We start from the raw sequence: 16531 nt of genomic DNA, 5'->3' as shown, positions 1-16531 counted from the left end.
ACCCGGCTCACACACACACACGCGGCCGGGGATAGGTGGGGGCCGAAGCACTTTATTGCGGGGGCGCTGGTAAGGGGACTTTAAATTATTCACTTAAATAAAAATGAGGAGGGAGGAGGACGGGGCGAGCACCCCCAGCCCCTGTTCCCTCTGTCCATCTGTCCCTCGGCTGTCCATCCAGGTAGCAGCTACACAGGCATGGGCATCTCGTTGTACTCGTCCACGCCCTCCCGCTCATCAAACACCGGCTCTGCCTCGTTAGCGTCCAGCTGTGGTGGGGCAGAGTCGGAAGTTGGTGCTGAGCGCGACCCCTTGGCAAGACCGAGGTGGGGGCCGGTGGGGTGGGGAGGGGCGCGGGAGCCTTACGCATTTCATCTCTCGCTCGGTGAAGATGCGGGTGAGCACCAGCATGCGGAGCGGCACCGTGAGGATGAGGATGAAGGGGAAGGCCAGGGAGGCAGCCGTGGACATGACGGCCCAGAGCACGGCCAGGCAGAGCAGCTGCAGGGCTGTGAACAGGTGCATACGGAGGGTCCGAACCTGGGGGGGCGGGGTGCAGGGCAAGACAGGTGAGCCCAGGCTTCTCTCCAGCCTCCGAGCGCCCCGGTCCCCGGAGGGCCATCAGGCCTGCCACATCCAGAGGACGACGACCCCTCTCCCCTCCACAGGGGTGGGACGGAAGCGCCTCCTCGGGTCTGCACGGGCTGAATGGGGGCTGGCCAGGGTGGGCAGATGGGGGGCTGGAGGGTGACCCACACAGACCAGGAGGGGGCAGAGGCACAGGGCCCTTCCGAGCCAGGTCTCACCTTCTTGACATAGGTGACGTCTGGGTGGTGTTTGGGTGGCATGAGAAGCAGGTGCAGCCGCTCATAGAACTGGATCCCGTTAAGGGAGGTAACTCCCATGTACAGGAAAATCCCGAAGAGCACAGCCAGGGGGATCTGCCGGAGCAGATCCCCGATGACCAAGGAGAGGCCTGGGGGAGGAGGAGAAGAAACAGCTGGCCCCAGGGCTCTCTACCCCAGTGGCCCCAAGACCCCTCCGGGAAGGCTGGGCGCAAGAGGGGAACGTACCCACAAGCAGGGCAACCAGCAGCCCCGTCACCCGCTGCTCCTTGACCTCCTGGATCTTCGGCTTGTCCCCGGGCGCCACAGCCTTGCTCATGACAGTAAGCGCGTTGGCATGCGTGACGGAGCGGACGGTGGCAGCAGCCAACCAGGGCAAGCCAAAGAGGGCACAGATGCCGCCCATGGCCACGATGAGCAGCAGGTCCAGGTGGAAGCCGGAGCCCTTCTGCAGCATGCGCTCCTTCTTGGAGATGATCAGCCTGGGCGGAGACAGGCACGCACTGAGCCCCGGGCCCAGCTTGGCAGATAACCGTGTCTTTCCAGAGTGCCCAGTCACCTGTCTGTTTCTGGAACCTGATGGTCCCTGCCTCTTCCGTCAGGGCGAGGGTCCCATCACGGAACTGAGTCCTATCTGGCCCTCCCCACCCTCCTGGACAGCTCCCAGCCCATACTGTGCCCCCCTGAGCAAACGTCAGTGGGATTTTCTGCTGCCTACAAAGTCAGCTCCAGCAGCCAGCCTGCCGGGGGCTCCAGCCCCTCCACGCAGCAGGCGGTCGCCGTCTGCACGGCACCCCGCCTATGCCAGGACCACTCACGTGGTGATCTGTGTCTCCATGAAGATAAGGATGAAGACCAAGATGGCAGGCAGCAGGCTGGCGACCATCATCCACACGGGGAAGGAGCTGCGCTCCCCCAGGGGGTTGATGACCCAGCCCCGCTTCTCTGGGGCTGTCACTGAGATTCCGCTGGGCACGCTCAGCTTCTGCGGGGCAGAGGGTGGGGCCGGGGGCGGGTGAACCTTGGAGGGAGTGCCCTGAGCTGCACTGGGCAGGGTGGACGCCGAAGGCGTGCTGTGGGAAAGGCCTGGTGTCTGCCCAGTTTAGAGGCAGCTCTGGACTTGGGGGCCTGGGGGGGAACGTCCAGAGTCCAGCACCGCCTCACTGCTGCGCGCGCTCCGCCGTACCTGGGTGTAGGTGTCCTCGATACTGTAATCCACAAGCACCATGATGAGGATCGCGATGGGTACCCCAAAGTCCCCGATCACTCGCCGCACCTGTGGGCGAGCACCATGCTCAGAGGCCCCACACCTCGCTGCAGCCCCGACTCCGAGTCGCCCCCCTTCCTGCCCCCAGATCTCGCCTCCCTCGGGCCCGCCAGCCCACACACCCGGCCAGGGAAGAACCGGCTATTCTTGAATTTGCGCAGGAAGAAGGCGATGAAGAAGGTGCCAGCCATGAGCACCAGCGACAACAGGGCGGTGTTGGGCTGGCCCCGGGGCCTCCCCTGCCTGGACGGCCCGGCTGAGCTCTCATTCCTCGGCCCCAGCGTGGCTGCTTCTGCTGCCCCAGCCCACGTGGCGTTCTCGCTACTGTCTGCCTCGGAGCTGTTGGAGACTGAACAGCCGTGGAGGGGATGTTCCTGGAAGATCTGGGGAGAGGACAAAGGATTCTATCAGCTTAACTGGTGAGACATCCGGGACTCAGCTATATGCTAAGTGGGACAGGTAGGGCTGGGGGTGGCTGGCCTGCCCTCAAAGAGCTTGTCTTGATTAAGAAAATGACCGAGGTGACCAGATGTGAGCACAAGACAACTAGGAATTAAGAGAGGGGCTGGTCTGGGACTTCCCTGGCGGTCCAGTGGTTAAGACTGAGCTTCCAATGCAGGGGGTGTGTGGGTTTGATCCCTGGTCAGGGAACTAAGATCCCACATGACACCTGGCGTGGCCAAAAAATTAAAAAAAAAAAAAAAAAAGAGGGGTTGATCTAATTCGGGAAAGCAACTGCAAACGAGGCTCCAGCCAGGCCTGGAGGAGCAACACAGGGAGCGTGGTGGACCTCGGGGGCACATCTTCTCCTGATCCTGACACAGACACAGACGTGGGTCTGATGCCCAGACCGTGACCCTGTCTGTCACCTTGGGGGCCTTTCCCTTTGACATTCTGGATTGTTCGCCGCTTTAACAAAAGCACAGGGGCTTCCCTGGTGGCACGGTGGTTAAGAATCCGCCTGCCAGTGCAGGGGACACGGGTTCAAGCCCTGGTCCAGGAAGATCCCACATGCCGCAGAGCAACTAAGCCCGCGAGCCACAACTACTGAAGCCCGCGCACCTAGAGCCTGTGCTCCACAACAAGAGAAGCCACCACAATGAGAACCCTGCGCACCACAACGAAGAATAGCCCCTGCTCGCCGCAACTAGAGAAAGCCCGCGCGCAGCAACAAAGACCCAACGCGGCCATAAATAAATAAATAAATAAAGTTATTAAGAAAAAAACAAAAGCACATGTTACCTTCGTTATTAAAGATATGTGAGTCATCCACCTAGATATTCAGCCTCACAGGTAATGAAATAATTGCAGAGTAAGCTCATAAGGATCCCCCTTTTCACATCTTAAATTTTTGAAAATTTATTTCACAAAAGATACTGTGAAATATATGTCTTATATGCTGTGAAGCACGCATACTAGTTTTGCAAGAATGTATTTGCAAGTTTAAAAAAAAAACAAAAAAGTGAGTCTTTAAGACTGATCTGAAGCTCTGGTGTATATGTTGGTGACAGGGAGGGAGGGTGGGCGGGGAAGGGGTGGGGGCAGCAGGAAGGACCAGCCTAGGTTCTGTGGCTCCATGGGGCAGCCCGGCCTCACGCTCAGAGAACAAACGGGCAGGACGCCCCCGGCTCCCTCCAGTCCCAAAGCCCGGCCCCTCCTGGGCCAGGTTCCGTCAGGCCCACCCACCTTAACCAGCTTGTAGAAGGTCTCGTAGATGAAGATGAGAGAGATGAGGAAGGCGAAGATCTCCTGGGTGAAGCGGGAGACGAAGCGCACCAGGAAGCTCCCCTCCAGGGCCACCATGAGCAGGGCCAGCAGCACCAGCCAGAAGCCAATCCACACGCGGCCCACCAGGTACTCCAGATCGTTGCTGCTGCAGAACTGGGGCACGGTGGGCAGTCAGGCTCGGAGCCCGGGGCAGGCTAACGGGGCGGGAGTGCTCGGGGAAGAGGACGGGGAGCTGAGCTGAGCTGGGCAGGAAGGACCAGCCCGGGTAGCCCGTGGCCCCTCACCGAGAAGAAGGCTTCCTCGAAGACCAGCAGGGGCCCCGAGAAACCGATCACCAGCAGCGGCTGGGCCCCCAGCAGGCAGAAGATCACGCCCTGCACTGCCGTGGACATGATCAGCTCCGATACTCCAATCAGGTCATGCGTCTTCTCTCCTAGGGCAGCAAGAGCCAGCTCAGCGGCTGGCGGCCGGGGGGACCCGTGCGCTCCCCACCACGACCTGAAGCCTCTCCTTACCCAGCAGCCCCCCGAAGGTGATGGCAGGAGACAGGGCCGCGAAGTAGATGAAGATGACGGCGGCCAGGCACTGGGGGTTGAGCGCGTCTCGGAAGTCGCTCAGGTAGTGGGGATAGCGGCGCCGCACATCTCGGATCAAGCCCCCAAAAGGCCGGCCTGTCCGCCGAAGGGGATCGTCTTCCACCACACCTGCCACCTCTACCATCTGCAGGAGCGCTGCAACCCGGGCCTCCGTCAGGGCGCCCGTCACAGCCCTCTTCCTCCCGTCCCGCTCTCCTCCGTGTACAACAGACCACCCTCCGGCCTAACCCCCAAGCCCCCAGCCGGCAGCCCAGACCCGGCCCCCGGCCTGCACTGGCCCGTACCCTTATCTTGGGCTGACTTGGGCTCCAGCCCAGCCCCCGGGGGCAACAGCCGGACCTGCTCCTCTCGCTTCTTGAGCATCTGCCGCTGGAAGTGAGCGACGGATCGCAGCAGCTCCTCGCCCTGCACCTCCGAGGGCGGCAGCACCACGCTGCAGTCCAGGAAGGCGTTGATGGCCGTCAGCAGGTCCTCCCGTTCGTCTGCCAGGTAGGCGGCCTCGTGGAATTGCTGCCGAGGTGGGACGGGGCTAGTGAGGACGCGGGACGAGGGCCGGGCCGGGGCCAGGCTGGGCGGGCTGGGCGGCGGCTGACCTTGTCGGACATGAGGGTGGAGATGGAGCGGCCAATCTCGTGGTAGTCCATGTTGGCACTGCTCGGGCCCAGCAGCAGGAAGAGGAAGCGCACAGGCACCGGCACCTCCAGCACCGCGTCCAGCTCCGCTGCCTCCCGCAGCCGCACGAAGGCCATGGTGGGGCGGGAGAGGAACTCCACGCAGCCTGGGGGCGTGCAGCCGGCATGGGCGCGGGAGCAGCAGTCGCCTCCCGGCCCTCAGTGCAGGGGCGCCCCCGAGGCAGGCCCGGCCACCCGCACCCTGCCCCCCGAGCTCGCCCCACATACCCACAAGGACCACCGTAGCCTCGGCGTTCTCAGGGATCTTCTCCAGAAGCTTCAGCTCATGCTTGGACTTGGAGCGGGTGATCCCAGCTGGAGGAGCTGCAGGAGGCAGCTCACGCTGGGGATGCAGGAGAGCAGAGCTCAGCCTGGCTACCCCCCACCCCCGGCCCCGCCCGTTCCCGCCCGACTCGCTCAGCGGTCCCGCAGCCGCAGTGGCGGCCGGACCTGACCCAGGCAGGGTCACTTTCTCCCCTCACCTCTCGCTCCACCTCCAGCCGGGTCTCGGGAACACCTCCAATGAGAGGCTCGGTGACGTGGGGGTCGCTCTCGGCCCCCTGGCCGTGGTGATGCCCCAGCAGGGAGCCCAGGGAGCCGGCCGAGATGTTGCGGGGAAAGGAGAAGTCCTTCTCATCACTCGGGTGGCTGGTGGGGCAGCAGGCAGGAGGTGAGGAGGGCCGGCGGCCGGCACTGGGCATGGGCGGGCGCTGGGCACGGGCGGGTGGGCGGGCGGTGCCTCACCTGTGTTTCAGCAGCAGGGCCCTCAGCACGTTGGCTCTGTCCTCGGCCTTGATCTGGTCAGAGATGACCATCTGCTCCACCACCTGGTGGGCCACGCCAGGCAGGGTCTGCTGGTCCAGGTCCAAGAGCACAGCCCCTGGAATAAGGACCACCGCGAGAGGCCCTCATCCCCAGGCAAGATGCAAGGGCGGGGATGGGAGGGAGGGAGAGCGGGAGCGAGGGCAGCCAAGTAAGTGCGGCCAGGGATCGGTGAGCAGGGCCCAGCGCTGCCCGAGGCCCAAGTCCCACGGCCTCTCTGACCCATTTCTTCCAGCCCCCCTCTCCCCGCAGGAATGCTGTGGGGCTCAGCAGAGGCCAGGGAACCCCTGCCATCAGAGAGGCCACCGGGGCCGGGTCCTGCCCAGATGCCCCTTCCGGGAAGCACACAGCAGGAAGCGCCCCGGGCCACCCCCTCGGCCTAGACTGCTCTTCACTGCCAGCAAGTGCATCCTCTGACTTCACTCTAGGGTCCTAGTTCCGCCCTCTGGAGCGCGAGACAGCCGGTCTGCGGCCTCGTCCCCATGGCAGCCCTGGAGCCACCTGAAGACGTCCCCCTCCAAGTCCAGCAGCTGCTCAAGGACAGTTTCTAGGTCTCTGCACCCTGTCACTGCTCTGAGCTGCCATTTCATATAGAAATGAAGGTCCTTTCAAAAGTCACCAGGTCATTTTTCCATCAAGGTCAACTCACAGGAACACAGAACTAAAGACCCAACAGAACCAAAGGCCCCCCGAGCAGCCGAAACCAAGATGGCAAAGCCCGGCGACAAAGCACCCGCACTTTGGCGCCTTACCCCAAGCCCTCAAGCCTCACTCAGAGCCGAGTTAGTTTCTGCTAGTTTGGAAATAATTCTGACAGCAGGTTTCTGAGTCCTCAGCTGCTTAGAAGCAGGCCTGCTGACAGCAGCTGGGAGCGATTCCCCAACAGGAAGGAGGAAACGAGCAAACAGCAGAACATCAGGCACAGCGCTCGCGAATCCTGCATCCGCGCTCATGCAGTCGTTCACACAGCCCTGCTACAGGTTAGGTCACGTTCCCCAGAGTCTCTAGAATTTCCCAAAGCGTTCCACTAAAACTGTCTGACAACACTGTAGCATCCAAAACATACCAGCTTCCGTTATCTGAAAATATCACTTAGAGAAGCTGCTTGCTGAGGATGCCAGGCAAGAGGAGAGGGTCAGTCCTGCCGTGCGTCACCCAATGACAGAGCCCGAGGAACGGCAGGCATCGTGACAGGTGATATCATGACAGGAGATGCTCCCTCCTGGGCTCTGGTGACATTACACACCCTGCTGCTCAAGACAAATGTGGGACCGTGTGGTCCTCAGAGAACAGGCTTGGCGGGCGAAGGGGACTCCTGGGGCGATGATGGGCAGGGGGTGGGGCGTGGGTTACCGTGGGCCAGGGTCCGGCGCAGCTCCAGGAGGCTGCGGAACGAGAGGGAGGCCACGTGGGGCTTCCCCCAGCGCTCCGTCTCTTCCTCTACGTCCTCCTCGAATTTGATCCAGCGCGCCGTCTCCCGCCACTGAGGCTCCTGGTTTTTGTCCAGCAGCAACTCATTCAGTTCCACAAACACCTTGGGGTGAGATGAGAGGGCATGGCAGGACGGAGGGCACAGGCATGGAGCCCGGGCAAGTTATTAACCCATCTGAGACTGTCCCTCGTCCGTGAAATGGGAGTAATACCACCCCCGTTACTAGAGTACAGCACAGGGACCTAGTGTATAGCACAGGGATCTATACTCAATATTTTATAATAACCTATGAAGAAAAACAATCTGAAAAAAATAGATATATATGTACGTATAACTGAATCACTTTGCTGTACATCTGAAACTAACACATTGTAAATCAACTGTACTAACGATAATAATAAAGGGTTCTAGTGGGGGCTAAAAGAAAAAGTATACAAAACATTTAGCACAGTGTATGACTCTTAGTAACCGTCTGATGAATGGTCACTACACACACACACACACACACACACACACACACACACACACACACACACACACACACACACACACACACACACACACACACACACACACACACACACACTGGATTTTTTTTTTTTTGCCTCGCCACGCAGCATGCGGAACTTCCCTGACCAGGGATCGAACCGATGGTAAGTGAGGAGTACTAACCACTGGACCACCTGGGAAGTCCTACATTGGAATTCTGTAGGATTCATTTATATGCATTCAAGAACTGACAAAACTAATTGAGAGTGACCGCAGAGCGGTCACCTCTGAGGGTGGTGACTAGGCAGAGGCCCGAGGGAACTCCCTGAGTGTGGGAAATGTCCTATATCTAGGTAGGGTTGGCCAGGTATTTACACGTGCAGAGTGTCACAGAGCTGTCTGCTTAACCCGAGTGTGCTTTACGGTGTCTGTTCGACCGCAATAAAAAGGTTACCAAAAATAGCCACTGGGAGGGTCAGGGTTCAGGACCAGAGCCCTGAGGTCTAAGGTGGGCAACATCGCTACGTAACTGAGTGGCCTTGACCAGTCACTGCCCCCGATGTATGGCTGATGCCGCCTGGGCCATCATCCTCACAGGTTACGGGAGGACTGGATGAGCACAGAGGTGACTGGATTCTGAAAAATGAAACGCGCTGCTCCACGGAGCTGCCTCTGGCCCAAACGGTCTTCAAACACCTCGCTGCCAGCTGCCAGAAAACGGGCATGAAAGGGAAGCCGACCTGTCTAAGATGTGAACCAGAACCGTAAGGCCCACACCAGCAACAGCAGGTAATACCGTAATAACTGTCTGGGGACAGACGGCGACTAGACTTACCGTAGTACACACGTCGTAATATGCTTAAATGTTGAATCGTTATGTTGTACACCTGAGGCTAACATAATATTGTGTATCGACTATATTTCAATTAAAAAAAAATCAATGCCGTTTGAAGATGCGTATGTTGCACTCTTGTGCAGTGTACAACCTTCAAACCATACATGGCAACCCTGGTGCTCGAGATAACCGCAGGTCCGAGGAGGGACGGGGGCTGTGGTGAGAAGACGGATGGGGAGACGCTGCCAGGCCGTGAAGCGGAGAAATTACCTCGTGGGGCTTGTGGGGGGCCCGGGGCCGAGCCCGAGGGGTGGGGCCAGGCTCTCGCCCTTCCCGGCCACTCTGCACAGATGCTTTGGCATTCTTCCGCACCAAATGTCGCCGTACCCCAGGAACGTCCTCAAACCGGTGACCTGTGGGCGGGAGGTGGAGGGACAGGGTCAAGCGCCCCTTCCTCTTACCCCCACCCTCGTTCGCAGCAGCTCCGGGCTTGGCCCAGGCCCAGCACTCACTCTTCATGAGGTCTAGGTCGGCCGTGGCCAGCGTCTGGGCCTCGCTCTCGTCCGTCGGGACCCGGGGCAGCAGTGCCTGCTCAGCCCCAGTCATGCTGCCGATGCGTCTCCTCTCCTGCAGATTGTAGCTGCGGTGCCCAGGCTGCACTTTGGCCAGGGGGCGCCCAGAGGCACCCCCGTCATCACCTCCTGCTGTGACACTGGCCACAGCCGCCACCTCTTCCACCAGGGCTCTGGACAGACAAAGCAGCCGTGAGCCTGAGAAGGCTGGCCCCTCTCCCTCGGCCGGGAGCCACACAGGAGGGACCCAGGAAGGGGACCCCGCTGGACCTCACCCCTCCTCGCTCCCCACTCTCGGTAGGTGCGGATGTGAAAGAGTGAGGATTCTGGAAGCAGACTGCCGCATCTAAATCCGGCTCGACCATTTACTGGCTGTGCCCCCCCAAGCGATCACACAAGCCACCCGGAACATCAGCTCAGCAGCAAGATGGAGCTGAGGGCAGCCTTCCCAGGTGTGGGGAGAGTGAAGTCCGTAAAAGTACCCAGAGTACCCTGCTTCCCCTCCCAGGCACACCCCTAACAACGGACTCGAGGTTCACAGGGTCCCGTGTTTCTAACCAAATGTAGTAAAGTACATGGAAATGGGCCTTTGAAACTGTAGACACCCCACCCCTACCCAACAGTCAAGGAGGATATGAACCCCTGTCCCTTACAGATTCCAGCTTCTGCTCCCGTCCCCCAAGCTGCGATGCCTCCTTTCTCTCTGCCACTGCCAGTGGGTCCCTGTCCCTGCCGCACCATTCCAAACCGTTCTCCCGGCATCTCACCTCCCACAGCTCCAAGCCCCCATCCCCTGCCCATGACCAGTCCCTCCTCTGCCAGGCTTTCTCCACCTACACCTACCTTCCATGCCCTCGCTTCTGCTCGCACCCCTGCCCACAAATCTGACCCACTTTTCCAGCGCAACGCTGTGCTCTCTCTGGGGCTCCGCCACCTCCTCCTGGCCGTTCAGCCACCTGCAGGCCTGCACCCCCAGTGCAGATGGCCAACGCGGACCCAGCTCCATCCACATTGTCCTATCTCCCCAGCGAGCCTGTGCCGCCCTGGAGGGGCAATCCGCCCTTCACTTCCCCGGGTCCTTCGCACTGCCTGGCACCCAGAAACCAACAGGGAGGTGACAGTAGTGACCTTGAGACCCAGTTCAAAGTGATTTCTTCCAAGAAAGCTTCTCTGGCTAACAACCCCAAACTCCAATCACCTACTGGTACCGACACTACACCTGAACCAGGTCGTCTGGCACAGTAACTTGTTCTGATACCATTTCATGAGACCACAAGCAGGGTAGACTGGCAGCTAGCTCCCCAAGAGCAAGAGGGGGTCTCCTGTTGCTCTCACACCCTTGGGGTCCCAGGGGTGCGTGGAGGTCACCCGTCCAGTCCCTGATCCGGGGTTTGACGCTGCTCTACCTGAAGCCACGGGCGGGGGGATGGCAGGGGGTGGGAGAAGACGGCTTAGACCACACATCTCTTCCGTGCCGGGCGGACCCGTACTTAAACTTCCGTCACACCACCCTTTAACCCCTACCACCACCTTGCGAGAAAAGTTCTATTATTCTTGGTTTATCGATGGGAAAACAGGCTCACAGACACTGTGACTCGTGCAAAGTCAAGTCGCAGCGGCAGGACTGGGATTTCTGAACCTGTCTGAGGACCTCAAGGCTCCTGCTTTGTTCCCCACCTCAACTCGCTGGTGCCGGCCCGGGAGGTCCCTGTTTGGGGACACTTACCCAGTCTGGGCCCCTTTGGTGGCCTGGGGAGCTGCCTCGTGGTGGGGCAGCATTGGAGGGGGAGACGGACTGGTTGTTTCCGCCTTCCGGTCCGCACCTTCATCCTCCTGGAGAAAGAACTAGAACAGGGACCCGTGTGAGCAGGTGAGGCCAGGCCAGGGGTACCGCAGACATCCCCAGGAGCCCCGCCCCCGCTCACCTGCACGGAAGAGGGTGTGGACGCAGGGGGCTGGCTGAGTGCCCGGGCCCCCTCGGCCTCACTGGCCTCATCCTCCTCTTCCTCGCCCTCCTCGATGGTGGGGGTCTCCCCGGTCGGGGAGGCTGCAGGGCGCCTGCGCGGCTTCCGTCCTGAGCCCTGGGGTACCTTTCGGCGCCTGGCGTCGGGAGGCAGGTGGGTGGACAGCGGGTGGTGGATGTGGTGGGAGGACTGCCGGTGGTCTGCAGGGAGGAGGGCGCTTAGCTGCCGGCGGGCACGGCTCCCCGCTCAGCTGGTCGGCCCCCAGCGCCGCCCCCCCAGGCCCCCGGCTCCATCCTGGCTCCATCCTGGCAGCCAGAGCACCCCTGCCCCCCGCTCGCTCCGCCTCCCCGAGCTCCCTCACATTCAAAGTCTGCCTCCCCGTAGCTTCGGCCCGGCTCCTCCCCTCCTCGGGACCCGGCCTCCTGCAGGATCTCCTCAAACCGCTCCACGCCCAGGGTGCGGTGAAGTTCATCCTCGTCCTGCTCAGGGAAGCCTGGCGTCACAGGGCCCAGGCTCTCTGGCTCCGGCTGTGAAAAAGAAGGGGCGGTGAGAACGCACGCACGCACGGGAGACGCTCCTCGAAACCCCACCCCGCCTAGCGGCAGAGTCCAGTACCACCCCCAGCCCCGGCTGCCCTCCCCTCGAGTGCCAGGGACTCGGGACTCAGCACCCACCGCCCAGCGGCCCGTCCCCCGGGTTCCGGGCTCTCAGGACACTGGCTGGGCGCATTCCAGTCAGTTCTAGGGCATGTGGAAAGCGTCTGCCCTGGAAGCCTCAGCAGAAATCCTGTGTGTCCAGCCCGCAGGTCAAGGTCGGGTGTGTGATCTGGGCCGTTCACACGGCTGATAGTACTGAACGCAGCCCCTGTGCTCAGGGATGGCGACTGAGCCTGAAAAGTAACTTCTGCAGGCGGCTGCGCTACCTGACCCGGGCTTGGTCTGAATCGAACCAGAGCCCAGCTCCTGGACAGGGATGCGGCGCTTCCCCTTGGGAGTCCGGAGCCCGGGACCTCAGCCGCTGCGGGGCCCCGCCCTGCCCCCACCCTCACTCCCCCCACCTGAGTCATACTGCAGGAGCTGCGGGACTGCGGTGGCCTGGCGCTTTGGAGAGCTCAGCGTAGCTGAGCAGCCGGCCGCCCAGCCCACGGCCTTGGTCCAACCCCCCACACACACACACCCTCCCCCTCCCCCTCCCCCCGCCGGGCGTCTCAGCTCCAGGCACCGCTAAATATTTGCTCGAGAGCTTCTGGACTTGAAGGGCATCGAGATCTCCAAGGGCAGGGGTACCAGAGCAAGGAAGAGCAAGGGGGAGGTAGGCTGGGAAGAAGGGCGGGCCTTGGAGAGTCTCGGAGGTGGGGTCACGAGCAGCTGGGGGTGGCAGGGATACTGGGCAGGAAAAGATGCAGGGGTGAGGAGTCTGTTTCTCCCCAGCCCACCTCCGCAGCTCTAGCCCGGCTCCCCCCGCACTGGGCCTCACTCTCACCAGAATTAGCACGCGGGCTAGCCCGGGGTGGGGGGAGGAGGGTCAAGAACCCCTTGCACCTGAGGCTGAAGGAGGAAGTCCATGGCCGGCAGGGGTGAACTCGGGAGGGAGGGGGAGGGGACCAGCCGGCGCCTCTTCCTGGTCACGTGCCCCGCTGGGCCAAGGTGACCAATAACGGGCTGATTATGGCACTGGGGTTAATCATTAGCCTTCCCAGGAAGATGGGAGGGGGACACGTGGGGCGGTGGCCACGTGGGGGCCAGGAGGGGCGGGGCTGAGTGGCACGTGGGGCTGGGGGTGCAGCGGTCTGCCCAGAGCTACCTTGCAGCAGACCGGCGCCGCCTCTGAGACCCAGTCAGAGGTGGGGGTCGCTGGCTTAGAGACCCAGGCTTCCCAAAGTTCCTCTCTCGCTGAGGCTAAACAACAACCCGGGTCTTCAGGACACAGAGCCTCAACTCCCTCCCTAGGACCAGAAGCTGTCTGACACCCACCCCCCCAACGGATACCTGTCCCAGACCCAGTGCCCCAGGCAAGGCCCGGAGCGGGGATGGCGGTGCCCCTCCCAAGTCCCTCACAGGCTCCCCTCCCAGGCCTCTCCGGACACACACGCCCCTGTCTGACACAGACCCGCACCCTGGCCAGAGCCCCGGGGGTAATGGTGGAGAGGGACAGAGGGGCAGCGGGCAATACTCACAGAGCGGAAGGAATCTGCGCCCGAGGCGGGGCGCCGGGGGGCGCTGCTCATGGCCAAATCCTAGCCCTTCTCGCTGTAGCTGCGGCTTTCAGGGCAACAAGGCGGCGGCATAACCTGGGGGGGGGCGGGGGAGGAGCAATCACTGCATGAGAGAGGTGCCAGGCCTGCAGGGGCACCCCAACATTGCACAGCCAGGGGAGGGCAGGGCACAGGGCTTCACGGAAGCCCGCCGGCCACGAGGGGTCTCCTGGTTGCACAGGATCCTCCCAGACTATGAATGGCCTTAGAGTGGCCCTTGGAGGGTGGGGGGAGCAAAGAGAGTTATTTATGGGAAGAAAAGAGAGGAACAAAGAGACAGAGGCAAGGACTGAGGCAGGAGGCCACAGAGGGCCAAGGGACTAAGCAGAGTGAGGAGGAGAGAGCCGGGGATGGGAGATGCTGGGGGGAAAAAAAGGCAGACAGGAGTCAAGGCCCAGACCAGGAGAGAAAGCAGCGATCAGGGAGGGGAGACAGAGGAAGCAGGGAGGAGAGGCCGAGCCAGAAACGGGAGCGGTGGGAGCGGTGGCCCAGCGGTGGCACGGCACACTGAGGCGGGCTGAGACCAGAGAGGGCTGTGCTGGGGGGAGTGAGACACCCCTTGAGGCAGAGACGACGGGCGGATGAAGGAAGGGAGAAAGAGAGCTCTGGAGAGAGCCCAAAACAGCAAGCAACGGGGCTGTTCATGGGCCCCCTCCTCTGAAAAAAGCCCAGCCCCGAAGTGGGGGGGGAGGCTCCCTGGGGGAGGGGCAGGAGCCCAGCTCCACTCACTCAGTGGGAGGGAGGAAGGGAGGCTGGCAGGCACAGGCCGGGCACGACTTTATAATGGGGGAGGGGCACGTGACGACCAGAAGGAGGGTGGGCACAGAAACTCCGAGGTTCTGCCCTCAGGAGCCGTCCAATCCCTCCCCTCCCCAAGCCTGGGGCCAGGAAAATCTGAGTGGCAGGGCTGATGCCCTCCTGACCGTGACTGTAGGGGTGTCTGGGGAGGACACCGTGCGGGGGGAGGGCAGCGAAAGAGCTGCGGTTAGGGAACCCGACCAGTGCCAACTGGGGTACCTATTCCTAGTGGGGGCAGTGCTGGGGACACCCAAGGCTCTGCGACGGCAAAAGTACCGAAGCTCCCCAGTGTGTCACTGGGGGGTCAGGGTTACCGGATTTACGGCCAACTCGGGGGTAAGACAGGTCAGTGCAGGGTCAAACAATGTAGGTCTGGGGGTCAGTCCGGGGTGGGGAGCCCGGAGCGACACATTCCTGGCCGGCCTTCCAACTCAGCTGACTGCCCTCTTCACCTCCCCCTAGCAGGCCCTCCGCCAGGGCAAGTCTGTGCGGGGGAGAGGGGTGCTGGGGGAGGAATCCCGGTCTGGGAAGGAGTGCCGGCACCTGCCGGCGCCACACGCCCCGCTCCAGGCTGTGCCCTCAGTGCGCTCCTCCATCCTCCCCTCCTCCCTTTACCTCCGCCCCCCCTTCGCCCCCGCCCCCACCATCCCAGAACACAAAGCAGCCTCTGTCCAGAGCATCGATGCCGATAATCCGGGCTGGGGGCACATTCCGGGGACCAGCCCCGACCGGCCCGGAGGATTAGCAACTCTCCCCTGCCCAAGGGATTAGCACTCCGGACCCCCTTGGGGGGCATTAACCACCCCCCAGGTGAATTCGCACATTCCACAGCTCTTCGATGTGGGCCTGGCGGGAGTGGGGAGCGAAGGGAGGAGGGAAAAGTGGACCCTGGATTTCAGGCGGCGCCGCCCCCCACACCCAGCACAGAGCTCCCCACCCAGCCAGCCCCCCAGGAGCTAGGTCGAACTCTCCGCGCTCGCCTTTCCCATCCCCACCCAGCTGCTCCCTCTTCTGCCTGACCCCTTGTCCTGACCTGACCCGCCAACCCCTTCCCGGCTCCGCCTCCCAACCCCGAGATCGGGGGCAGAGGCTTGGGGCAACACCTAGGCAGGGCACCCTGGACGGGCATGAAGGATAGAGTAGGGGACCAAAGGGGAGGGGTGTCGTCTTGGAGTCCGTCCAGGAGTTGGGAGGGCCGGCGGCGCCTCCCAGAGAGTACCCCCTCCTGGTGGCAGGGGGCGCGGCACCCTCGCTTTAGGGAACTCTAAGAAGCGGACCCTGGATCCCGCTTCCTACCAGCAATCACTCCTCTCGCCTCCCCATCCTTCTCCCCAAGACCTCGCTTCCCCGCGCCCCAGTCTCCGCCCTTTCCTGCACTTCCACTCCCTCCCAGCTCCGAGTGCCGAGTTCCCCCCTTTCCTTTCCCCTCCCTTCCTCCCTCCGCGGCCCTGGCCCTCCCCCTCCGCCACCTCTCCGCTTACCCGCTTCCTCTGGACTTCGTGCTGCAGGGGTCTCGGGGTCTCTCCCCCTTCTCTGGAGCCCTCGCGCGCTCCCGACGACTCCCCCGTGCCCACCTTGGGGCGCGCCCCCGTCGCTCCCAACTTCTCCCAACTCAACTTTCCCCCGCGCCACAGGCAGGCCAGCCCCCTGCGTGCGCGCCCCCTGGCGCACCGTGCGCGGCCCCGCCGCAGCGGGTTGGGAGGCGCGGAGAGGGGGCCGAGACCCGGGGGCGGAGGCGCGCTCCCAGGCAAGGCCCGGCACTGGGAGCCCAGCGCCGAGGAGGCCGCCCCGGCTGTCCCTCGGCGCTGCCCAGCGAGGTTGCCGCCCCAGGCTTCCCCGCACGGACGCCCCGGGGACGTCGTTTCTTGGCCCCATTAGGCACCTCTGGGCGGAAAGGGGCCCGCCTCATGCTGGGGATCCCAGGCAGGAAAAAGGAGGCACAAAGATGATCAGGAAATTCGAGGCGGAGGAAGTTGAAATATAAATGCATCGGGGTCAAGCTTCTTTCGCGGCCGCGGGCGTCCCCCGCCTCCCACCCGCAGTTTCCCCAGTGCCTCCAAGAAAGCCCCTGTCTTTGCCTGGAGGACAGGGACAGGAGCGGGGGGGAGCGCGAGAGGGGTGATGGCGGGGATGGATGCCCATTACCCTGAACTGACTTAGACTTTACGAACCGGGGAAATTCTGCCTCGGAGAGATTCCCTGCGGTGACCTTCCTTCTCGAACCCTATTCATAGTCATCACCTGTCATTTAAAGATCT

At 62.3% G+C, this 16531-nt stretch overlaps 1 protein-coding gene across 2 annotated transcripts; it reads right to left on the bottom strand.

Moving 5' to 3' along the window:
* Positions 1 to 27: 27 nt before the first annotated feature.
* Positions 28 to 15891, bottom strand: SLC4A2 (solute carrier family 4 member 2). Of its 2 annotated transcripts, XM_060021114.1 has the most exons (23): positions 15755 to 15891; positions 13398 to 13511; positions 11583 to 11748; positions 11183 to 11421; positions 10984 to 11102; positions 9198 to 9430; positions 8956 to 9098; positions 7283 to 7463; positions 5852 to 5987; positions 5590 to 5755; positions 5336 to 5450; positions 5030 to 5214; positions 4721 to 4946; positions 4356 to 4571; positions 4125 to 4273; positions 3799 to 3993; positions 2235 to 2495; positions 2032 to 2121; positions 1664 to 1830; positions 1074 to 1327; positions 807 to 976; positions 367 to 540; positions 28 to 269 (listed from the first exon to the last, which is right to left on the bottom strand). In XM_060021114.1, the coding sequence occupies exons 2-23, from the start codon at positions 13446 to 13448 to the stop codon at positions 189 to 191; spliced, it is 3717 nt and encodes a 1238-aa protein (XP_059877097.1). In that variant the 5' UTR covers positions 13449 to 13511; positions 15755 to 15891; the 3' UTR covers positions 28 to 188. The 2 variants fall into 2 exon arrangements, with proteins under 2 accessions (XP_059877097.1, XP_059877098.1); XM_060021115.1 differs by lacking the exons at positions 13398 to 13511; positions 15755 to 15891 and adding an exon at positions 12763 to 12820.
* Between the last annotated feature and the right edge of the window lie 640 nt (positions 15892 to 16531).

The sequence above is a fragment of the Delphinus delphis genome, chromosome 9, assembly GCF_949987515.2.
Source record: "Delphinus delphis chromosome 9, mDelDel1.2, whole genome shotgun sequence".
NCBI classification, from domain to species: Eukaryota; Metazoa; Chordata; class Mammalia; order Artiodactyla; family Delphinidae; genus Delphinus; species Delphinus delphis.
This window is presented reverse-complemented; position numbering and strand designations above follow the sequence as displayed.